General features: G+C 39.1%; 1 protein-coding gene across 1 annotated transcript in view; it reads right to left on the bottom strand.

The window, feature by feature from the left end:
• Positions 1-26,584, bottom strand: part of ASXL3 (ASXL transcriptional regulator 3) — a 174,067-nt gene that overhangs the window by 71,909 nt on the left and 75,574 nt on the right. The window contains exons 6-8 of the mRNA XM_053664127.1: positions 14,558-14,679; positions 3,371-3,488; positions 2,296-2,415 (exon numbers count right to left, since the gene is read on the bottom strand). Coding sequence (XP_053520102.1) covers positions 2,296-2,415; positions 3,371-3,488; positions 14,558-14,679 — 360 coding nt within the window. The remainder of the gene's footprint in view (positions 1-2,295; positions 2,416-3,370; positions 3,489-14,557; positions 14,680-26,584) is intronic.

The raw sequence follows: 26,584 nt of genomic DNA, 5'->3' as shown, positions 1-26,584 counted from the left end.
GGTTAGTCAGTCAGTCACAGTTCCCTCCCAGGAATTACCTCGGTTTATTTTTGACAAACTTTTACCTTAGCGGATTTAATTTAAATCCCACCTTTTCCCTCCGAGTGTTTGATTTTACAGGTTCAGGCAGGAAATGTTCGAGTTGCTCACTCTCCCTCCACGTGTAACTTAGTGTTCCTGCACGCTAACGCCCACACAGAGCCATGCCATTGAACGCCAGCCTGCTCCTCAGTGGTGCCTAGAGGTCTACAGTTCAGGCTGGGGGACTTGACAGTCAGACCATCTCTAAGATGAATGGTTTCAACTGGAGCTAGCTGTGCCTTGGCTTGTATCTTAGCTGTGTCATTTATGGGCAAACCTCCTACTTAATCCTCTGGGCCTCAGTTTTTTCCAGCTGAAAAAAAATGGAAATAATTCTACCATATAGAATTGAAGTAAGAACTACATGAGGTAACTTTTGTCAAAATACCTAGACCACTGCATTCCAACAGCGGACAAGACTTTACTTCTGCATTCCTTCATTAAGGTAGTTTCATTATTTCTACTATTTTGTATTGTAAAAGAAAGCAGGTTAAAAAAGAATACAGTGATCTCCTTTATGGCCTTTTAAATTTGCTAAAGAGTCAGCTAAAATATTCTGACAATACAATTTCTAACATGTAGCTGTTTACTGGCGTGCAGGCTTCTAGGTACCGATTAGAGTGTAAGAGAACCTGACCGAAGGCCTGAGCCGCTGAGAGGATCCTGATTAGGTGGCCCACACTGCTGTTGAGGCCTGCTCCTGAAGTCGGCTAATAAGTAAACAGGGAGGCGTCATGCCTCAAATTTTCTTCAACTCGTGATACGACCCTGGCTTTACTGGGCTTGTAGCAGCCTCTTTTAACTGAAGGTCACTGACTTTCAAATTACTTAGGGTACCACAACATGGAACTTTTTTAAGGACATTCTTTACATGTCATTCTCCCATTACAATGTTCTATTTCAGAAACTACTCATAATTAAGGATGTATTTTGCAACACCCAAAAGGCTAGTAGGAAAAAAACACATCAGTGTAAGCGTAAGTGTGGTTATACACAAACCCATACACACATTTTTGGCTACAGGGAAACTATAAAATTATTTAGCCTTGGAAATAATGCAAAAGAGGTAATTATGCTACACTTAAATAATTAAAACCATAATAAATTCTGCTTCTCAGAAGATATCTTATCTAAAAATATATAAATGCTATTCAAAGACTTTTTATTAAAAGTATGTCCCTGGGGTTTAGCAAAATTCCTGGTACACAGTAGGCTATCAAAAAACATTTACTTAAAAAAAATGAGTCCGAATCTTGCTTGAATTTTATAAGCAGACAAACTTTGCAAATAAGAACTACCCTGTGTTGCCAAGAAAATAAGTGGCAGAAGCAGTAATGAAGTTCAGGTCAGTAAATTTGTAGTTTCTATCATTTTACAAAATGCTACAATGATCCAGGTCATTATCATTACCCTCACTCAGAGTTGAAATAACTGAGAGAGAAACGAAGCCATTAGGCCCAGGCTTCCAGCAAGGCAGATTCAGCAGAGAATTACAATGTTCCACCCAGGATACGTTTATTTCTGTCTTTTTAATTCTCATCTTCCTTTTCCCCTGAATGCTGCTGTTGAGTTCCTGATGAAACGGTATCAGGAAGGAAATCTTCAGAAGAAACTCTGGGGCAGAAATGGAAGACCCGTGGACAGTGTCCCCCACACTTCTTAGAAATTTTACACTATTTTTCAGAAGAGCACTACTGAATATTTCAAGCAGGCAGAGGCGGACCCCAGTGACAATGTGCTTTCGGTGCAATGAACTCTTTATAAAAAGCTGCATGTTCCCCCAGTACAGGATATTCTAATAAAGTGAAATCCAGTAGCAGGAACAAAATATTGCACATTAGATAGAATCATGACTTGGCAGATAATTACTTGTTTACATATATTATTTTAAATACCCTATCTTTAGTCTTTGTTTTAGCTAATGTCATTCATGAATTTAGCAATATTTAAACAGTATTTAATAATCTTTAGCAATATTTAAACAGTATTTAATAATCTTTAGCAATATTTAAACAGTATTTAATAATCTTTTGCTTAACGTCATACCGTTGTAACTACACATCCTTATTTAATACCCTTTTGGTTTAGATAAATTGAAAAGGTTTAAACAATTTTTGTTTAAGCATTAAAAAATGTTCTGAGTTTTCCCATAATTTTATTCAAAAAGCTACAAATGTCTAAAATGTGAAATGTCATAATCTTTTGAACACTCACCTAAACCAGACTTTTTTAATCGTTTTAAGTGCTGACTTGTTTGTTTTCCAGTGGGAGATTTTTGCCCATGTTTCATTTCTTTATCTGAACTGTCTGCTTCACCATTTTTAGATTCGGATCCTAAAAAAGGAAATAGTTATTATGTCATTATCTTCCTCTGACTGTCCTTGAAAAGAGAAATCTAAAATTGTTTTTTAAAAACTGTAGATACAATCTCCTTTTCTAAGAGTTAAGTCACTACCTTTGGCCACAAGCTGATTCCTCCACTGGATACAAAGAGAAAGCCCAATAAATCAATCAAACAACAAAAAGCAAGAACAGATGGTGTAATAGTGGAGTCAAAAACACATTCGCTGATCTGATGGCTTTTAAAAGAAACACTCAGATCTTTTTTTAAAAACACACGAATAAGCTTCAATAGTACTGTATCATTTAGAGACAATGCATGACAGAAAGATGAAGCAAGAGATGTTTGAAGAGAGGGAGAGGTCATACCTTTATAAATAACTTTATGTTCAAGTAGGAATAGAAAATGCAAAGACTGGTCTCTAATAAATAGAATGGTACATAGCTGATAAAGTGGCAGAAGGTAAATTAGAAAAGGTCAGGGCTGCACTGAGGTGAGAAGAATGTTGTCAGAACACAAAAACTAATAAGGGATTCTGATTTTGCAGCAAAGGACTGGAAAACAAATTCACACCCTCAGAGGGAAGAACTGCTTTTGATGGCATTACACATCAGCATGTGGTCCACCATTAAAGTTCAACATTCAAACAAAAGCCAAAGCAGCAACAACAACAACAAAAACCCACCTGGAAGTATCACACATTTCCTTAAACCAACTGACATTAGCAAATGAAACCCTCTGATGATAGTGAGCTGGAACCTTTTTTAAAAAGCAAAACGCCCTATTTTTCATCACTGAAAGAGTGAAAGGTATTTAGGAAAATTAAATAAAACCTCAAGTGGAGATATTATTCAGTTGCAGGGAAAATTCGTGACATCTCTCTCTCTGCGAGAAAGTCTCCTCCGGGAAGAGGCTGGCCGCCGAGCACAGCACATCTCAGCTCTTTACCTGAAGGCGAATCCGACTGCTCATCAGACACCTTTAATGGTGTCAAAACAACGCGAGGAACAGTCTTGTTTACCATCATTGAGACTCCATTTCTTCTTTTCTGCTGCTGTCTCAAAGCCTATAAAACATGATAATAAAAATATCACATAAAAATATAGCCAAACTAATTTCTCATGATTGAATTAAATCACCCATTTGCCCATTAGCTAGAACCTCTTAAGATACTTAAATACTACAGAGTTACTAATCTATCAGAATTCTTAAGAGTCTCTTTCACATTATTTTCCCTCAAAAGCATAAAAATCGGGTTTTGGCAAAGGGTATATAAACCTGAGATCATTTCTGGGGTAATTCTGAAAACAAAGCTGTACTTAAAAGGCTTGTTCTACCTTAGAAGTGTGGCTTGAAAGCCCATGGAATGTGATACCATGACTCCCAGGTAAAATAAATGTAAAATAAATGTTTCGAGACCAGGATAAAAATATATGTGTCTGCACTTCTGCAGGTGCGCCCTCTCCAGTGCACTGCTCAGTCAATCAAGTTAACACCGAGTGTCATCAGTATGTACAGCAGGTAAGGACTACAGTATTGATGCACTCACTCAGCCGTGGGGAGCGCTGCACAAAATCACTGAACATGGCAGGAATCATTTATTTCTGCGAAGGGAATCAGTCCTAATCTTGGAAACCTTGCAGCACTTGGCTTCTGTCTGCTTGACTTTGGACATTAACCTTCAGAACACGAACATGACGGCTCTCTGGCAAATCAGGAAAAAAAATAAACTGATACGAGAATAAATCTCTCTAACTGGGAGTGCTTTGTGTTTCATAAATGAAACAACCACGGTAATGATAATATAATAAAAGACATTTAAAAGTTTTGAAATACGGCTTATCGAGCTGATGGTTTTACGCTGAAAATTACCTGTAATAAAAAGGGTCTTAAGCACACAAAGCTGATGAGACAATAAATTCACACTTACAGGAATACTAAAACTCCTCCAAAGGTTCAAAGGCTGACCACAGACAGCCTCAAGCCTTTTTACTCCTGGTTTCTGTGTAATCTCTACCAGTTTTATGACATCGCAGTTAGTTGATGGGTGTTCCCTGACCAACAGCTGCCACTCTCTGCTGAAATACTACACTCACTCTATGTCCCCTCGCTGTCAGAAACAGTGCTATTTTATCTGCAAAGGGTGTCAGCTGAATGTCCAACATGTTGATCACAAGATTTAGCAATCAAATAATTACAGAAGTGAAAAAAATTGAATGCCATTTAAATGAGAGAAGGCATACTCAGATTATATTTAAAACCCTATGAAAAGTGAATTGCTTGGGAAATTTATTACGAATGATTCTGTTGCTAATGATGATACAAGACATTTTCCCTTCAATTCTTAGATTGAGCTTTCATAAAGAAGCTGGCACTGTTTCACAGGGAGAGTGACAAGAGATACAAAAAGTGAGTAAGACGCCATCCTTCTCACCTTCTGCTTGCACTCAAAAATATATTTAATGAGAGCAGTGTGCTATGAAATATTTAAGACATTTGCTCTTTGATCATCAAGGTGTATACATAACTGCATAAATTCCTCTAGCCTTGTGTAAGAACAAAAAGCAATTTATAGACATTAACCTATCAATTCAATAATAAAACAGAATAAAGAAACAGTGTCTTAAATTACAATTAAGCCCACCTTTGCCCACTATGTACAAACTCACAAAGCAAAAAAAGAAAACCTATATTAAGTGTGACAAGTTTTTAGGAAGCTCTACAGATTAGATTTAAACTATTCCCTTTGGCAATTCAAATAGGCATTTTAAAAATATTCATTTTATATGAGGGTAAAGGGGCGTATTTTGGAAAATCTTGATTAAAAAAAAAAAGAGACAGAGATGAAATAACAAGAGGGCTAGAAGCTTGAATCATAAAGCCAAAGATGGCTTACTTCTTCAGAGCACTTTGTGGTAAGTAATGACTAAAGTAATAAAATTGTATCCTCTAGTTTTAGAGCTGAGAAGATGCTATTATAAAAAAATTAGTTAAATAAAAATAAACCATGACAGAAGTAATAATAATAATAACAACAACCCATAGTTATTTTGAATTTTAAAGAGTCACAGTGGAACTAAGGTAGGGATAAAAGATGCTAACCAACACTGAACCCATTTCAAAGACTTTTTTTCTGAATTCATATTTTCTACTCAGAAATTTAAATATTTCCTAATATAACATTTTTTAAAGTACTGAAATTCAACACTTTGTGCCTGTAGATGATCAAAACTAAATGCCCACCACATTTTAGAAAATGATCATTTTAAGTGTTTGGAGAATATATACACTTGTTTGTTTTGTAAAACAAAAAAAAAAGGCAAGCATTATATTTGACCCCAGATAACTTTTCTAAGGGGCAAATAAGCAAAAACTGAGATGTCTGTCGCAGCAGCAAAGCAGCAGGCTACTAGGTAAAATTTCAGGAGCACTGGAGTTCAGCTGCGAAAAGGGGCATCTTGATCACATTTCCTAGACCCACCATCATTGTAGGCTGAGTGGTTTTAGGTTCAGTGAATACGCCAATTCACTTTCTAGAAATCAGGATTTACTTGACTCTGGATGCTGGGGACTCCCTCCACACAGATGAGGATGTAGAAAGATGGGAAGAAGCCAATGCTGACTCAACTGAGATGTTTAGGATAGTTTAGACTGGATTCACACAAGGGAACAGGCAGTTGTTGAGTCCATAAGGCAGGTTAGGTTGTATAGTGAATCCTGCCTTCTATTATTACACATACTAATATATTTCATATATTCCTGGTCTCTCATTGGAGGGCTCAGGTCCTGCAAGTAAAGAAGCTAGCTATTTATGGGGTTTTTTTGTGATTATGTAACAGTATTTCTACAACTACGTGTACATGGACCCCTCATACAAACGCTACTTGAGTCCTTCTCATAATCCCTTGAAAAATGTGCAATGCTTTTGAGGCCACATAAACTGGGGAAGGACAATAAAAGAGGGAGAAGCTGTGCTGAGTAGGAATTCACACACACCATCAAAGCAGGCGGTATCTGCCCAAGAAAACCAACACAACTGGACTTTTAGCATTGTTAGGTGAGTTTTCCTGTTTTTAAACAATGCACCAGACAAAACAAAGACGATTCTGAATCAGACTCAGCCTAAGGGCACCAATCTTGACACCTACTACACACCCTTCCCAATGCTCCTCACACCTCCGAATAAATGAGTCTGACCACTGCCAAGAGAGGTAGTAAAGCCCCCTCCTCTAATGTGCTGATCTGCCGGGGAGCAGGCCTCCTGCAGAGCTGTGGGAATGACGGTGGGGTGCAACCATTACGGGTGAGGTTGGAAGGTCAGAGAAATACTTCAACTAGCAGGGTAATGCTTGGGTAAATGTCCCTGTGAAACAAAGACAGACAGTCTAGCTAAGATGTTTTAAATAGGAAGTCCACAGAGCTGTTTTTTATACAGGCTGTTGGGGGACGGTCAGTGGCCCTCTGGCCATCTCTCGTGAGTCCTTTGAAGCTGTGTCCATCACCTTCTCTTCACACCAGGGAGCACTGTATCCTGCTGTCACAACTTTGAGCTTTAGCTCGAGTTCCATGAGAACAAAAGTTCCTATTTTATATTATATTACAGATGCAGTAGAAGTTAAATGCTATTTAATTTGTAATGATCTAAATTTAGATATGCCACAGCCTTGAAAATGTAAATGCAGGCAATCGGTTAAAGAAATAGGATTAGGAAGGCCACTTCAGCGGGTCCTGGAAGGTCTGCTCTGCACAAGGTACCATGAAAGGGTACCTTTCAGAACAATTTTTTTTGTTGTGGCAACAAGTTGGGGCAAAGGAGGCTTTCTCTCTTGCATACCAAAGGTATGAATTAGTCCTGGTGGCCCACTGATTAATCTGCATGTGGTTTTTATTTTGACATTGATATTACTATTTTAGTTTAGATTCATTTCAGGGGGATGATATCATTAAGACACCTCTAACCACTCAAGTCTTAGCTATACATTGAAATGTTAGTGGAATAGCTTCGTTAGCAACATAAATCCTGTAATTTCAAATCCAGGAAGAAGCAATATCAAAACCTAAATAAACAAGCAGATGGCAAGTGTAAATGCAGTTTACTAAGCAGAAATGTACCTTCAAGCTGCCCACATGTATAATGTCCATATGTCCAAACTACAGAGGGCACTGGACTTTCCAAGCTTAATACTTTCAGGTACCATTCAATATGAAAGAAATGCATAGGCAAAAACATGTCCATAAAAGTTTTAAAGGAAACAAACATAACAATGCTAAACCAGTCAAGGAAAAGTAAAGAGCACAGCATACATCAACTACAATTTTAGGTCTAAGCGACAAGGAAGAAATCAAGAGATGCTAACTCAGCACACTTTTCTCTAGAGATATGTTGCAATATTCTCCTATAAAAAGAAACAAAAACTTCTGGTCAAGATGGAAGCATAAGTAAATATGCTTCACCTCCTTCCACAACTCCAGAAAAATTACAACCAAACCTCAAAACATGTAATACCCAGAACCATCAGAAAATCAAGCTCTAAGGGAGTCCAACAACCAAAGATTTAAAGAAGTCACATTCATACAGACAGGTAAGAGGGGCAGAGAGGCAGCAGAATGGGTGGCCCCACATTCACATGTGGATAAAAATCAGGAGAGATACCTTGGGAGGAAGCAATCCCAGCCACAGGCCAGGCTACACAGCCCAGGGTTCCAGCAGCAGAATATAAATTCCCATACCTTCTGGCTACAAAAACCAGTGGGGGTTGGGGCAGCAGAAGAAACTCAAATTTTCAGGAGACTCCGCTTAATGGGCCTGCATAGTCTTAGAAGGCACACAAACTCACCCACTCTAGGATTCAGTACCAGAGAGACAGCTAGAAGGATGCCAGTCACATATGGGGAGTAAATGAAGTGACTGGAAAGAGGGTAAGTTTCAGGTAAATCTGCAAAAGCCAGGCAGTGGCATTTCCCCCTCTCTGAACCCTCCCCCACACACTGGGCAAGTGAGTTGCCCTGACCTGGGGATTACCTAAGGCTCCACCCCACACAATTAACAGGTACCTGTTCTACAATAGGCCACGCTACTAACACAGGAAGTCAAAGCAGCTCTACCTAATACACAGAAACAAACACAGGAGGTTGCCAAATTGAGGAGACAAAGAAATATGGCCCAAATGAAAGAACAGAACAAAATCCCAGAAAAAGGACTAAGTGAAACAGAGATAATCAATTTATCAGGTGCAGAGTTCAAAACACTGGTGATCAGGATGGTGAATGAACTCACTGAGTACAGCAACAACATACAGGAAGAAATGAAGGTTACACTATGTGAAATAAAGAAAAAGCTACAGGGAACCAATGGTGAAGGGGAAGAAGCTGGGATTCAAATCAACGATTTGGAACATAAGGAAAAAATAAGTGATCAACCAGAACAAGAAGAAGAAATAAAAACTCCCAAAAATGAGGATAGTATAAGAGCCTATGGGACATCTCCAAATGTATAACAACCAAATCATAGGGATATGAGAAGGAGAAGAGGAAAGTCCAGAAATTGAAAACTTATTTGAAAAAAATAATGAAAGAAAACTTCCCCAATTTGGTGAAAAAAAATAGACAAGTCCAGGAAACACAGAGAGTCCCAAACAAGATGGACCCAAATAAGATCACACCAAAAGACATCACAATTAAAATGCCAAAGGTTAAAGATAAACAGAAAATCTTAAAAGCAGCAAGAGAAAAGCAGAGAGTTACCTACAAAAGAGCTCCCATAAGACTATCAGCTTATTTCTCAAAAGAATCTGCAGGCCAGAAGTATCTGGCAAGTATTCAAAGTGATGAAAAGGAAGGACATACAACCTAGATTGCTCTATCCAGCAAAGCTATCATTTAGAATGGAAGGGCGGATAAAGTGCTTCCCAGACAAGGTAAAGCTAAAAGAGTTCATCATCACCAAGCCATTATTATATGAAAGGTTAAAGGGACTCATTTAAGAAAAAGAACAAAACTAAACATTAAAATGACAATAAATTCACAACTATCAACAACTGAATCTTAAAAAACAAACTAAGCAAACAACCAGAACAGGAACAGAATCATAGATATGGAGATCACATGGAGGTTTATCAGCAGGGATGGGGAGTGGGGAGAGTGGCAGAAAACGTAGGGGACAACAAGCATAATTGATAAATATAAAATAGGGGGATAGTAAGAACAGTATAGGAAGTTGAGAAGTTAAAGAACTTACATGCGCAAGCCATGAACATGAACTAAGTGGAGGGATTTATGGAGACAAGGGTGGTACCAGGTGGAGGGGCAAAGGGGAAAAATTGGGACAACCATAATAACATAATTGATACAATATATTTAAAAAAAACTTTAGATAAACAATTAAATTATAAATAGAAAGCTTGTCAGATGACCCTGCAATCACACTGTGCTCATTACCACCCTAATGAAAAATAAAACCTAAAATAAGAGGCTGTTGTATTAACTTTGAATTTGCATATACCAGTAATGCCCGCTATATTTTAGTTGAAAAACAACACCAACAATGCAACTTAGGAATGCCCTGAATGTATTAAGCCCTTTACTGAGAAATCTGAAAATATCACAGGCTGTGAAGATAAAATAATTACAAACAGATACATATGAAACAGCTGGCGGTGTCAGGCACGGACGACGTGCGTGGTTGCTAGCACGCTAAATGTCAACGCCCACATTCAGAAACTGCTATCGTGCCACATAACCTTTTGGAATTTTACAATACTGGTCAAACATATAAAAGCCAAATACCAAGAATATATCTGCTTTGTGACATGGAGAGAGGAATGGACAGGCATCTTTATGAGTAAATTCTACCACCCTAAATAAACAAAGCAGGAAGTCACACCAACAGGAACAACGTAAAAAGCTGCATTCCCCACTCTACCTCCCGAAACGGGCCTCATCCTTCTTTCACCTTTCATTTGCTTCTCTTCTAAAACTTCCAAATTTAATCTTTCTTAATCGTCCTTCTTTGAAATTCAAAATCTAATTCATTTCCCACATTTCAGGGTCATTACAACTAAAACAATGAGGCAGAAAGAAGACAGGGAACGAGGTAATAATCGGCAAGCTGATCCTCTCCAGAAGCTTCTGAATACGCTTATGCAGAAAAAAAGAACTACTGAAATAACATTATTCATCCAAATACATCCAACACATGATGTTAACTAACGTTCTGATGACTAGAAAGTAGAAGGGAACCAAGTATTTAGGAACAATGAAAATAATCTATGTCAATAGCCACTGGGTATTACAGTCTGCATGATGACCTGCCTAGGAATATACTGCAGTCAACATACTGCTAAGGAGAAGAGCCACTCTCTCTACAGTGACATACTTCGGGCGGAGGTGGGGGTGTGGGCTCAGGACTGGGACATACATCTGGCTTCCACCGTATGTTTGTTTTAATTATAGAAGTTTGTTTTACATTATTGTTCATGAGTATAAAATAAAGTTACTGGATTTGGGTTTTTTCCCCACCTACTTCTAAGTAGGTAGCCAATGTATAGTTGAACTACAAAAGCCCTCCTAATTCATATACACTTCTAGTAAGAAGATAAGAGCTAATATATTTGAATACCTACCATTAATGTGCGCTGATACTAAACGTAAGCAGTCTGTGTTTGGAAATTAGTTTTTTCCATTTTAATTGAATTTATTGGAGTTACATTGGCTCAAAAATCATATAGGTTTCAAGTGTATAACCTAATAAAACATCGTGTGCATACCGCCTTGTACACCCATCATAATGGAATACTACATGGCCACAAAAAAGAAATCCAGTCTCTCGCAGCAGTATGGATGAGCCTGAAGATTACCGTGCCAAATGACATAAGCCAGTCAGAAAAAGACAAACAACACACAATCCCACCCACACGTGAAATCCAATGAATAAAAGAACCCAATGAACAAAACAGAAATGGAGGCATGGACACCCAAGATGGACTGACAGCTAACAGAGAGGAGGGGGCAGGGGGGACTGGATGAAAAAGGTGAAGGGGTCAGCCGAAAACCTACATGCACGGCCCACAGACACCGACCACGGTGTGGTGACAGCCAGAAGGAAAAGGGTAGGGGGACAAGGTGGAGGAAATGAGGACAGAAAGGGCTTTTGCTGTATTTTCTTCTCAGTGACTACTGTTTTGCTTTCCTTACACTACACAGATATTCAAGACTGTAAATTTTCATCAATAATGTGAAAAATTCATCTGTTTTATTATATGCCAAATGCTGAGAGGCAGCATCTAAAACCATGATTCACGGTTGAAATGTCATCTCCAAGACTGACTCACTAGATAATCTTAGGCAAGTTACCTCACTTCTGTGGACCTTAGTTTCCTCATTGGAAAATGGGGATACTATGTATGCCATAAAGGATTTGTTAGGATTAAGTGGCATAGCACATGTGAAATGCAGAATATAATGTCTAGGATTCAGAAAAGTAAATGTCAGCAAATGTAATTATCATTAGGGTCATTCAGCTGGCCCTACATTCCTGAAGTTATAATTTATACATTTAAATATACATATAAAACATATACTTGCAATCACAGAACTCATATATGTGGATATATCTACCTATATACTATATACACGTACAAAGACTTCCACGGGGCCACTCCACCACCCAAAAGAAAAGAAAGATGCAGATCGGCTGAGCTGCAAAAATTTAAAATGCCTCATGTTCAGTCAATTTTTGAAATGCTGTCTTGAGAAATTCAGCAATTATAGGGAATCTGAGTAAAATTCTGCAAGAACGGCTTTTCTTCAAAATGTATTTCCAAAGAGAACTTGATTATTAATCAAACATTAGCATAGCTGCTATACAATGTTACCACATTCTTCTTGCAACTCATTTGTTACTTTGTTACATAATAGGACATTTAAAAAATTTAATAAATAGCTCTTTCTGGACATTAAGAAGTTTTCAGAACTGATTTCTTACAGCAAGGCTTCACAGGAAGTAAGTACCACTTCCCATGAACACGTGCTCTACAATGAAACAAAACGGAATCCACTAAGTTGGAGTTATGTGATGTTTTAGTAATTGTAAAAAATGTTTAAGCGATATGAAACCAAAATGAAGGAAGTGAAAAACAATGAGACATGGCAATACAGAGATGTGAAGTTTCACCTTTACATTCACACACAGGAAGATTTCCCGGGGTGCACATCTTCTAAATCACTGCTCTCTGGAAGTATGCGTTTCGTTTGTGACTGCCTCCAAGTTTCTTAAATGCGATGACTACCGGGATCCAGCTTTTGTATCTTCCGTTCTGTCCTGGTTAGTATTTTATTACCTGCATCCTGTTTGCTGCCTGAACAAGTATTTCCTAGGCTTCTCTACCCTCATCCACCCCTTTTTTCAATTAAAAAGGGATCTCAACATTGAATTCAGTTTTGTTCTCTGGCATCTAAAACATTTCACAAGAGCAGTGATATAATGGCAAAGGTTACTCGACCTATGTAAGATGAAACACTGTTATGACCATAAATATAATCCCAATGAATGAAAATACTGTAATCCCACAATTAATACAGAATAAAAAGTAATATAACTCGGTACAGAATCTTAAGTTTATTTCCTGAGTTTCTCTGTTTGAAGGAGAGAAGTGGGGACAGTCTAAATCTAGGAGACTGGATGTGAGCAGTAACAAGTTTTACAGTGAAAAAAGTCATTGGTGAAAGAGAAGTATCTTATGGTCTTACTTACAAGAGGAAACTAATGAACAAAATAAGCTGACAAGCAAAACAGAACCAAGACACGGAAACAGAAGACTGACAGCTGCCAGAGGGGCAGGGGAGGCGGGGACTGGTGGAAAGAAGGGGAAGGGACTAGACAAAGATCATGTACAAACGCCCCGGGGACAGGGACAACGGTGTGGGGACTGACTGTGGGAGTGGAGGGTGGGCTGGGTGGAGGAGGGCAGAGGGGGTAAGATGGGACAACTATACTAGCATAAACAAGAAAACATTAAAAAATAAAAGGTGAAAAAATAACAAAGAAATCGTGAACTTTATTTAAAACACGGTTCTCTTTCCTTGTTATGATTACCATGTCACTAGAATGGCACTATACTTGGTGAGGTCAGCAGGAGGTGAGGTGGAGGAGATTGTCACTCAAGGATCAAAACAGAAAGGTAAGGCAAAAGCAGTTACACCTGGGAAAACCATGAATTTCTGGTTAAATATGTGAGCCTTCCATGTACTGACATCACCAGGATGACCATCACGCCATGTCCCCATCTCCCCACAGCATGTCTTCCTTTCCTGCCCAGCACAACCTGAGCGTGTGCCAGTGTGACAGCTGGAGCTCACGTGTACTGAGGGATTATCCTGGGCGGGACACTCCCTCTACCACATGCTGTCAGTACCTCACCTCACTCAGTTCTCAGATCATCCTGGTGTTTTCTAGAAAAAAGAACTTCAGATTCAGAGACTAGAAGTAGCTTGCCCAGAGCCTCGCAGTGAGTGGTGAAAACTGAAACCGGGGTAGGCCAGAGCCCAGAGTTCAACCTTATGACTATCACCTCTCACCACTACCTCTGGACAAGGACCCACAGGTCAAGACTGCTTATGTGATATCAGGATGATACTGCAAAGGTAACCTCCATTCAGCACCAAACAATACTCAATAAAGATGGATATTATTCTAGATGTAAGTAAGCCACAATTACTATTTTTCTTATTTGCAACTTAACGTATCTTGGTAATAAGAAGGAAATTATCTGTTTATTTTTTACATCAGCTATCAGATAAACATGAGACCATGAATAGAGATAGTGTTTTCAAAACATGCAACTCATTTATGAACCCAATATGTTTACTATAAAACACACACATGAAAATCTTAATACAAGTTTTTATATGTTTCCAAGCACACTTTCCCTCTTCTATTTTTACATCAATGTTGTCGAACAAGCCCCTCCTGGTTTTACTATAGATTAAAATTACTATACTGAATATTACAGAAGTGGTTGGATTCAGGGCATTTCTTTTGCCTTCTGATGGTTGTGTTGTTATTTATTTTATCTGCACAATACTCATTACCTTAGTAGGTAGAGCCAAAGGACAGAGAACAAATGCCAGCTGTCTTACCTGCTTAAGAGCCTTTTTGGTGTGTTGCTGAAAGGAAGACACTAACTTGCTTTGCACTGCTGTGTTAGTAAAGCTTGAATCTCGAGTGGAAGATGCTTCGTCAGTTACCTGCTTTGCACAAACTAGAAACAGAGAGAGATAATGACATAACTAATTTGAATTCCTTTTTTTATATCCACTGTAATTAACTCGAAGCTTTTCTCCAGTTGTAAATGGATACCTAAAATAAAGCAAAATAGCACAGCAAAATAGGAGTACCTAAATTTGAAAGAAGGGATCATTTAATAACTGTGTGGCCATAGTCACATTTAACCTAAGTCTCTATTTCCTTACCCACTAATTGATGATAATTCCTATGTCGTACGGCTATTGTATGGACATAAAAAAAGAGCACAATATCTGCCTCAAGAGGTGGGAGTCAGTAGAGACTTTGCAAACCTGAATATGGAGACTGGGCAATGCCTATAATTGTGAAGAAACAATCTAAATTAATAAAATTGTTTTAAATCTATCAATCTTAAAACTATTATGATTCTTCTCTTCCCTCTTCTACAGAGTCCATGGCCTACTCGGGCACATTCATCCTCTCCTACAGGCCTACTCAGACAGCATGGAGAAGGAAAAATGAACTCCAAGATGCTGGCTGTCAATTTAAGACAATTATTTTTTAAAAAATCAAGTCCTCTGCAGATTACACTACAATTGGCCATTTGTGCTGGAGTCAAGCTTTCCTATTGCCTACTCTACACAAGACATCTTCTTAGAAAAGACGGCTTTTTAGAAGAACCAATGCCTTGTGGACATGGACGACCAAGGGCCCTTATTCACCTCTTGCTCTACAAACCAGTGGTGGAATGAGAACATGTCTTTCAGTCCTCCTCAAATACTCCACCGGAGACACCAGGTTTTACACTGGAGTGGCTTAGGGAAGAGCCCAGATGCAGACCCTTTCCTGTGCACGCGAGGGGAGAAGGCGTTGTTTGGGGAGTCAAAGTGAGGAGCGCTGGGGTTGGTGGCAGAATGGAGGCATATGTCAAAGGCAGGAGGCAAGAGGAAGTTAGATGGAAGAAATTAACGTGAGAGCATATTGCAAAAGCTCAAAATGTGAAGGGCAACAGTGTTAACACTAATCCGAGAAATTTTCACAAGGAACAGCAATTTGGGAGGATTCTGACATGAGTTTTAAAAAATATATGAAGTAAAATTATTCTAGTCAAGTATGGAAGGGTATGGAAGTGCACAGGGTTGAGAACACTGAAGCTCCCATTGACAGACTCAAGCACATACAGCCCAAAGACAAAAATGTGGCTCAGGAAAGATAATGCTGGGGGAAAAAGGATTAATCAAGTTTTGTTTTAGTACAGGGAAAAATCAGGAAGCCAACCAAAATGAACAAGTTCTGGAAGAGAAAATAAGTATTAGTTATTATTGCCAGGTACAGAGCCTACGTGATCTCATTTCCCCTTCCCAGCTTCCTTGCAACAGGGAAAGGTATCACGACCACAGTGGAGAGAGAAAGCGAGAGTTCAGAAAGGCCCAATAACTTCCCCACGGTCACACAGCCAGTGAAACATCAGAGCCAGGATACAAGGCCAGGCCCATAGTTTTCCAGTTAAAATATCAGGCCTCAAAACCAAGAATGGATGCAGAGAATTTCATGTCTAAAGAAGTCTAATTTACTTGCATCGTTTGGCAGTACTGAAACAGGAAGTTAACAAGGGCAGGGGGACAACTCATCTGGCCCCTGGTATGAAAAATCTGAGAACTGTTCGTTGGAGGAACTGGCCCAGCAATGCTACAGTTGAAGTAGCAAAAGGGTCTGCCCATGGATACAGTGAGAGAAGTCCTTGAATTAGAGATCAGGTGACTGTTTTCTTTGATACAATATGACATTTTTCCTTAGTGTTCTGGTTAAGAAACAGTTTGCAACATTGCTTTCATAAACCAGGGCTCCTACGCTTCTCTCCTTGAAATGATCACTAGAGTAATTAGTACACTTTGACAAAGCTTATGTATCAAGAAATACTAGAAATAAGAATCAGTGTATAATACAAAGATTCATTTATTTTTATGTTGATTACATAGGCGGCCCTTTCCATGTTCTGACGTCTCCACGAAGTGTGGCAGACCAGTGGGTACGAGTGAGGGGAAGCGGGCAGATGAACTTGTGATCCCGACGGCCAGACCTAAGTGACTGTGACGCAAGCCTGGACCAGAGGAAAGTGTGCATTAGCAAATACGTGTTGTCACTTTTACATTCTTATAGCAGTATTTCCATCTAGAAGAATGGAAACTCACTGGTTAATTAGAAAGGATACCCAGCTCTGGCTGGTGTGGTTCAGTGGATTGAGCCCTGAGAACCAAAGGGTTGCTGGTGCGACTCCCAGTCAGGGCACATGCCTGGGTTGTAGGCCAGGTCCCCAGTAGGGGATGAATGAGAGGCAACCACACATTGATGTTTCTCTCCCTCTCTTTTTCCTTCCCTTCCCCTCTCTCTCTAAAAATAAATAAATGAAATCTTTTAAAAAAAAGGATACCCAAATATAGTACATGGATTTTAAGGACTTTATGGAAAATGGGAGAATGCTTCTGCCTACTGGACATATAAACAGACTTACCAGTTCTTAGGAAACATTATTCGTAAGTGTTTCAAAGGTAAACTCCAAAACAGCAGGACCATAAAACAACAAATGTTTCATCAGTGAGTGTAATAGTGTAATTAAAGCCTCACATCCTTTAGGTTTTCTGACTGCTACAATAAGCGGTCCTTCCTGAAGGATGCAGTCAGCGGTCCTTCCTAAGGATAACAGGTACCTAACTTACAACTGACTCCACTTCCCTCTGACTTAGGAGAACACTGGTATCATGACATCTACTTCAGCATCACTACATACGCTGTACAGTTTGTTTTAAACCCACTACTAAATTCACAGTGTGAATGTGATTCACATATATTTACACACTATGGTTCCTAAACATTTTGTTCAATTTAGAGTCCGGAACGTCAGAGAAAAGGGCAGTAAAACTGAAACACTGTCAAGAAATATACTGAAGTTGTTTTTTTTTCTCAAGATGATTCATTTTCCTTGAAAGCAACTCTATTTTACTATCTTACCTTCCATCAAAGACCCCTGTCTCCCTCCCTTCCATTAGGAGAATTCCATTTCTACACAGTCATTTTTCTCCCCAGTCCTTCTGGGGGAGAAAATGTTGTCCTATTTTTCTGGGTCAAACCATTTTCCCTAATTAGTGATTTCTGATAAAATAATCATAGGATCATAAAGAACACAAATACAGTAGAAAATAAAATCTACGAGTGGTCCTTTGGGTGGGAAACACTCAGGGGCTTATGGATATGGACAACAGGGGGGTGCCTGCAATGGGGAATACGGGAACCAAAAGATAATGGGGAAAGTACAATAAAAATAAAAGCTTAAAAATACTTGAAAAAAAAAGGAAGAAAAACATGGCGGGACCAATGTAATGAATCCCTAGACTCCCAAGGGCATGCCTGCGTGTGCGTGTCCATCCTGACGACACACTCTTAACACGGGTCCACGTGTCACACACCATTTATTCTTCTGCCAAGCACATGAGGGCGGCTAAACCAAAAATCACAAAGTAGCTGGATTACACAGCTTCATGTGGTTTTACATTCTAAGAAAACACATGGTTTCCACTGTTACTTACTCTTGTAGCTTCTTAATAACAGGTATGATAAATAAGTAATAGAGAATTTATTTTACATGGTTGCCTGAATATTTTATCTAAGGGACTGAGTCTGGCCTCTGAAATATAAGCCAAAGGAAATTGATGTTAAAGAAAGGGCTGGGATGCAATGCTGCAACAGGAGCTAGCAAACTGAAGAATCAGGACAGATGTTTTATCCAATAAATATCAAACACTGACTTGCAGCTTAGAAAGTGATATCCTCTTGACATTGGGAACAGGGTGGGAGCTTTTTTTCTAACTGTGCACTGGCACCTTCACAAAATGAACACCTCAAAACCCCACAAGGCTGCCTGCTCTGTAGTAGGTGGACAAAATGAGAACAAGGAAACAAATTTAAAGGCATAGAAATACCATTTCTCTCTATCTATTGCTTGTCTGCCCAAACTAGGCAAGCTGAAAACATAGTTAAAAGTTCATTTGCTGCTTTTAAATTCACACCGTTAATGGGATTCTCAGTAGTTGCTGCTCATCTACCTCTATTCTCACTCACACTCAGACCCTCAAAGCCTTCCTCCAAAATATTTTATTTAGGAGACTTGGGAGCAAAGTGAGATTGGGAAGTGCAGTAATCACGGTTCAGGCTAGAAGGCTGGAGAAACTGGTGACTGTGTTCTATCTAGCAAGGCTGAATTTCAGACTCTTTTCTCACAGTCTCCAAGTTGTCACTCTCCTCTTTTTCACTCAGCATTCAACTTAAAAATGTGACTGAAATGAAGAACTTAGGTTAGAGCACGTATTTTCAAAGCTGAATGCTAGAGAGAAGGTCTGGGTGATATTCCCCCCAATCTAATTACTAATCTGCCAACAGGTGTGCTAGAGGGCTCTGACCTTTATTCAAGTCAGCGGGAAGTCACATGGCCTGCAACTAAACGTAGATATACTTCCTTCTGCTGTCTTTACGGCCTCATTTAAGAGGACAGTCACAGTTTAGAGGTTTTGCATAGTGAAATAAAAGTATCATTTAAAGTCAAAATTAGACATCACACTGCTTACTGAAAATGGCAAGAGGTGTGTGGGGACAGAACCACAAAAGAGACCAGGATCTGGCTAATATAGTTGCTGCAACAAAGGTATTCATTGCAATAGGGCTCACTAAACTGCGCGATAAGTAACAGGCTGTCTCGCTGACTGGCATTCAAAGGTCTAACCAAGGCAGGGAGAGGAGCAACCCCTCATCGGTTTAATTTCTATCAGTTTCCCCTCCAACTATCCCCTTGCAATTTCTGAAAACTCAAACTAGATGTTTTCAAATCAAAACAGTGATTTGTAAAAACGATCCTGACATATGCAATAAGCTTAATAGTTTTTATAAATAAAGAATTTCAGTCAAACACCACACAGTGTATTAGACACTGTGTGCCACAATGTTAGAATTCAATCACATTTTAAAAGTGAACTGGGTATTAGAAGGAGCTTATTTTTTTTATTAATTATTCATTCAGTTGTAAAACTTTTATTGAGCACCTTCATGCCAAGCCCTGTATAAAATGCATGGAGAAACAGAGTGAAAAACACCCAAGACCTAATGTTGAGACCATAATTTTTTCAAATAGATGTTTCAGAGAACAACAGTACAGAACTATCAATTTTACCTGAGAAAAACTAACTCTATGAAAGCCTAGCATGATAACTGTAATTTGTTTAGAAAGATCTATAAGCAGGTAATTCAAAAGTATCCCTAGATAGCAAATAATCAAAATAGCTTGTTTGGATTGTCATATATACATAACCTACATTTGAAATTGTGTACAACAAATATACCGAAAATATACAGCAGAAAAAATAAATGCCAAGACAAAAAAAAAAAAACCCTGATGACAAATACCAGGAAAAAATCCATCTGACCCAAACCAAATCTTTCCTGGACTCCATTTCTTTCAGAGAAAAAAAAAATTCCTTAATCCTCTTTTGATTCAGACTAAGGAAGAGTGCCCTCTCCCAAAGCAGTCCTACTCCGTGGTGGTATCTGCTTTTAAATGGCTTCCTTTGTTGCATTAAAAAAAAAAAAACCAGTCCAGGGATATTAGATACCAAGACAGGTCAGCAATTAAATAGAGCAATAATAGCAATAAGGTAATGAAAATAGTAATTCCCCCCTAAGGCACTTTCAAAGGAGAGAGCATCTGGACATTACAAGTACTGATACTTGATAGTATTTAGTATGAAACAATCTATGAATAAAATATGTCTGTTATAACTGAAAAGTTTATTGTATTTTATAGCCTGCTTCATTAACCCAAGCTAATGAATGCAAACACTCAACTTGTCACCAGAGCAATTTAGTTATACTAATATTTATGGATATCCATCAAAATACCGCTGTAAACTGAGACAAGAAAAGAGAAATTCAAACCAGAAATAAAAACAGTTAATGGGAAAAGCATATCCTGTAGGTACCAGCCTCCAGCCACCTCACAGTAGAGGGTACTGCAGCAGCAGTAGAGATTCCTCTCTCAGAATGATGGACAGTAATAACACAATAAGCTGCCTACGTGAGGAAACACATTAGAAGCTATTTCTTTGCACTGCACAACACCTGTGATGTTCTACAGTGCATCAGGATCCTGAAACATCTACACAGAAAGACAGCAATTCACCTAGAAAATGAAAAGCAGAAAAAGAGGGTGGGGGAAGATATCACTAAAAGGTTGCTGTGAGTCAAGGGTAAGAGCTTCACTCATGGACATTGCTATCAATTACCTTATACTTGAACATAGGAAAGGTAACCCAGTGTGCAGTAAAGTTAGATAAGGTGTTCAGGAAACTAACTATTGGAGAAATGGTTTTGTAATGTTATTTCAGAGAGAAAAAAGAGAGAATGGATAATCTGGCATCAATTTTCAAAGTACTTTTTTTTTAAAGAGTATGGGTGCTTTGTTCCTATACACCAATCACAAACTACAGAAATCAAACACAAATTTGGCTAGTTAAGATGAGTACTTGTGGGAATACCTTTAATTTTGATTTTATTTGAGAGGGGGTTTTGTTTTTATTATGAGATCATAGTCTCATTATAATCCTTATCTCTGTATTATAAAATATTTCCCTCATAGCACAGAAAATGAGGGGGAAAGTATAGTTAAATGGGTTAATTTATCTGCACTTAAAAATAAATCTTTTTTTCTTCCATGACTCTTGTATAAATCCATTTATACAAGAACAAAGTTCACAGTTCCAGTGGAAATCTGTAAGAAAAAAAGGTCCCTGATGGGTAAAAGAAGTGAAAAATAGTATCTATAGTTCATGTTTGAAAGAGCCGGGCTAGCTAAGTCAAACGAAGAAGTTGAAATAAAGGGGGTGGGATCTAGACGCCCAGCTGTTCTCCATCATCTGGGGAAAAAGAGAAAATTCATGTAACTAAAAGCACAAATGATTTCAGTATAAGGACAGAATTCTTGACTATAAAGCTGACCCTTGCAAATTTCATAAAATGTAAAATATATCTCTCAAGAAAATAATAAAAGTTATCGAAAACACAGAGAGACAAATATAAAGGGACTCTGAGATTCCTATCCCTCTGGACATTTACTGCCAGAATAATGTGTAATGAGTTGGCTGGTTTAAGTAACATGCTGGCGTGAGAGAGGACACAGGCCTACAGGAACTTCTGAAGTCCCCCACACTTCTCACGACCCGTGAACACTGTGGGCTGGGATGAAAGAGAAGAAAATGAGAAAGGGTGGGAAGAGGAAGTTTTATATCTTGCCAATGGTCACTTCTGACCGTGAACAGTATTCTCTTTCCTCTGTATTTTCTTTCATGTGTAACTAAAATAACATAATTTTCACAGACTGAAGTTTCTCTAGGCCACCAATGCAGAACAGGTGTCTCCAAGAGTGAACAAAGCTGTTAAAGAAAATGCAGATGTTGGGTAAAAGACAAATTAGCTTAACCTAAAAAGCCAGGGGACCTGGAAGAATTCCCCTCCCTCATCTACAACAGTGCTTGCAGCAGCTGTCAAATAGAAACTGATTGTGAACACGAGATGAAGACACATAGGCCATCCTATGCGAAATCACACTTGGAGCGTCACAGACAAGCTGCTGAAACGTCGCCAGCAAGACGAGACCCATATCACCACGAGCAACAACACACCAAACACACTGGCCACACCCCTGAAAGTTAGTCAAAACACTCTCTTCACAACCACACAGTCCCCTCATTTTCCTTTCCCCTACCCTGTATAAAAATGCCGCTGATAAATGTGGCAGTGCTATTCCCTGGGGGCACCTAATCCTTCATTAGTACACATCTCACTTCCTCCAGGAAGCTCCTCATCTGTATGTAATTGATGTCTCAACAGAGATCCAATCCGCACACTTCGGGCCATCTTAAAGCACTTTTCACTTTTGAAAAAAGACCCCTCAAAGTGTGGCCGCAGAGGCAATGAAAACAAAGAGTGAGCTGCATAATGTTTCATTAAGTTAACACAACCCTGCCAAGAATCATACAATCAGAAACCCCTTATAAAACTGGTCATGAAGAATAATGAAAAAGGACCATATAAAATTCTTCGACTGTTGGAATCATTATGTACCCTGGGATCTAAGGACTAAAACATAGGATATATGTTCTCTATAATTTTTCTCCCTAAATAGAGACTTAAAATACTAATTCCCCTGCTAGATTGCTGCTTCCTCCCTGAAAGCCATTAGGGTTAATAACATGCAGAACCTTTTTTGATCTCTGTGGACGAAAATTGTGCATTCTCAAATTTCCTCATTCAAAAATAATTAAATAGAATGGTTACTCTTGATTTTAAACATGAACTCTGTTAGGGCCACAAAAGGAGAAGCTCATGTTCTTGTTCCTATCATTTTATGAACAGAAGGTATAAAAGATGAAGACTCTACTGACGGTCTCGTTTTGTGTAAAATATGTATGAGTTCTGCAGCCGGCAATGTGCTGTGAGTCAACTTAATATGTGTGAGCAAACTTACGATATACCAATGAATTACATGCAGAAAACAAGTCAGACACAAACAGACCCATAAATCTCCTGCTAAAATAGCTCATAAAATTCTAAATATTTTCTTTGGGTGACACAGATCTATACTTATATTGGCATAAATGGTCATGGGTTGTCAACAAAGATATATCAAGTGATTCACCTAAATCACTCTTCGATTTCTAGAGCTAAGCTTATAAAATCTGAAGAGTTTACTTTCTTGAGTCCATACGTCTAATTCCTATTAACTTGAGAAACTCTTTAGGAGTCGAAGAAACATACACATAGCTATAGTTTGGTGTCTTGTAAATCCTATAATCAATAATATACCACTTTTCCCACATTGTAAAAATTTTAAACAAAACCATAAAGCAAAATATCTTGGCAAAGCAATTCCCATTTAAAAAGAATCTGTTTCTCCAGCCAGTTGATTGCAAGAAGAGGACTAAGGGGTTACTATTTTTATCTTAACTCAACAACTTAAGTCTTCCTGACGAAATTAAGCTGCTGAGATTTTTTTCCTTGTTACCAGTATTTGTAAAAAAGCTTTTTTTTTTTCACACAGTTTTCTGTCCACCCCCTTTAACGGTCTAGTAAGTGTTAATTCATCTTTGTTAATTTGAAATAACTCCATGGTAGCAGAGGTTTATGCTTGGGATTGCCACAAGGGTGTCTTACAAATTGATAGTTATTAGTAGCCAATATTTCAAGGCAAAGGGGGAACGAGAGAGGAGCAGGGGATGAAGATGAAAAGACAGAGGGTGGTGACCACCCCCTTCCCCTCCTCCTCTCCTTCTACCCTTTCTCCTGTGTCCACACATCTCCACACATGCCCACCATCTCCCTTTGATAATATTTTCAAAGTATATTTGTATAGCTGTAAGAAGTGTGGGTATGATACACATTCTCACTTCTGGTTCAAATATAGGCAACTGAGTAAGCAAGGAAATCACCAAAACCAGTTCAGTTTCACGGAATTTATTATCGATTTGTAAGAAACCATGTGGTATCCTCCTTCCTTTGGATAAGCCCAGGGTTCTTCTTTGTCAAATTCTCAAGTGTCTAATCAGAACAGATTTAGACAGAGGTTGTAAAGGTGAACTGCATCACGGATTCCTGGCTGACAGTGTTCCCTGTGTTCCAGCAGACTTGCCACACACAACCACTGGGGCTTGCCACCCGGATGGGACATTTAAGCTAAGTTTGTTTCCTCACCAGCAGAAATATAAAACAACAGAGCCTAGAGTGACTATGGACAGAGATGTTGCGAGGACTAAACAATAGGCGTGTAAAGAGTTTAGGAAGGTGGGGCATTATATGCACTCAATATACTTTCAATATGTAGGTTTGAAAATGAATCCTAAGGCTAGGTTAATGAACTGTACATAAAAGTGTATTGTGTTTTCAAGTAGAGAAAATAAACTTGCCCTACAAGAAGCAAGTGTGGTTTGAAATTAGATGTAAAAATTGGCAAATCAAGGAATACTCAAGGAAACAAGCTCTTTACTACTCTTTCATTGATTCTCCAAAGCATTTCTCTAATTCGATTTCAAAGGAGAGGCCAGGAAAAAATCTAGTTTTGGTCACATTAGCTGGAGATATGTGGGGTTGTGTCATTTTGTGAAGTACCTATTCACATTTCCAATTCAGGGAATTTGCTTATCTCTGTTTTGGTTTAATTATTGGCTGAATGCTCTCCGCCCCTCCCCAACCATTCCCAGGCACTAAAACCCTCCCACTGTTTCCTCCAAAATTCAGGATTAGTCATCAGCAAAATAGCATATAACCTCCAACTTCCTTCTGAGCACTCCCTTTGCATCTTGGTCTACAAAACCTAGCTTTCTCCTATGGACACTTCCTCCCCTCCTGCCTTCTCAGGTAACAGTCCTTCTCGCTTCCACACATCTTGTACCACTGGGCTGGACATGGGAGAGGTCACATCTGTTCTCCCTCCCCACTCTTGAGATGCTGCCAATACTGTTTGTCGTGTCATCAGACAGACTACAGTACTAAGTACTCCTCCCTACTGAACTTATCTACCAACTAACATTGGCTGAATTACTCCCTGCATGGTATGAAGACTTTAGCTCCTAAATGTAACCCTTCCAATGCTAGTTCTATCCTAATTGCCTGTTTCAATATCCACCCAGATGATTCTGTACTGTTTTATGGCAGGACTACCTTCTACAGCATCTTCATGCAAATAAGACAAGGCAATGTTTCCTCCCAGCAGACCCTGTTCTACCCCATGACACAAGGTGGGGAAATGGAGGGCTCTCACTTTCAGGCACGATGGCCCCTCAGCCAGGCCACCCTGAAAGTGAGAGCACGCACTGCCTAACAACTCATGACAGCCTTGTACCTACCTCCTTCCCTCTCATTTTAGACTTATGTTCCATAACGTTGCCCTAGACTCAGCTGAATATGTCCCACTCTCACATGCCCTAACCCTGTATTGCATTTTCTCGAGAACACAAAATCAAACAATCCTTCCACCCCAGGGGACTGACTCCTCTTTCCCACCATCTCTCACACACGGGATCTTCCACCCACCTCCACCACCAACTTCAACTCCATGGAGACTGAGCTTAAGTCCTCTGCTTCATGCACCTTCAAATCCCTCACCCGTCACTCTTTTCATCATTGGCACCCAGCAAAATCTCTGCTCCAGCCAAATCCAGCTCTGTATGTACTCTGTGCTTGTACAGCGGTCATGAGGCTGACTGGAGAAAAATGTGCAACCATTCTGACTGGTCTCATATTAAATTCAGGATCAGCAACCTTATGAATGTCCTTAATGATGTCAGACTCTAGACAAACATTTCGTATCTTCTCCTTAAATCTACAAACCTCTCTTCCCTGTCCCCTCAGCAGGTGAACGTGTGTCCTAGTTCACTGAGAAAAACACAGCAGCAAGAAGCCAACTTCTATAAGCTGCTTTCCCACATGTACTCACTTTATTTGTAGCCAAACACCCTGACTTTTCCTACTGCTTCCTTAGAGCACTCTCCATACTACTGAATGGGGCCAATCTTTTCATCTGCTTAAAAGATCCCACTCCCTCTCATCTAATCAAGCACAAAGGAGGAGGCAATACGATCCCCTCCTCATTAGCAAATTCTCCTCCTCCACTGGATTTTTCCATTTACTCCCCAGGATACAATAATTTTAATATTTACCTCTTGCATTTAAATAAAACTTTCTCTTGGTTTCACTTTCCCTTCAAGTAATTTTTCCTATTTCACTCCTTTCCTTTACCTCAAAAACCCTTAAAGGACTGTCTGCGCTTGGGGTCACTAATTGTTCCCCATTCTCTCAAAGCCACTCCATTCAGGCCTGCGATTTCA

The sequence above is a fragment of the Artibeus jamaicensis genome, unplaced genomic scaffold (assembly GCF_021234435.1).
Source record: "Artibeus jamaicensis isolate MK-2021 breed Jamaican fruit bat unplaced genomic scaffold, CSHL_Jam_final contig_354, whole genome shotgun sequence".
NCBI classification, from domain to species: Eukaryota; Metazoa; Chordata; class Mammalia; order Chiroptera; family Phyllostomidae; genus Artibeus; species Artibeus jamaicensis.
This window is presented reverse-complemented; position numbering and strand designations above follow the sequence as displayed.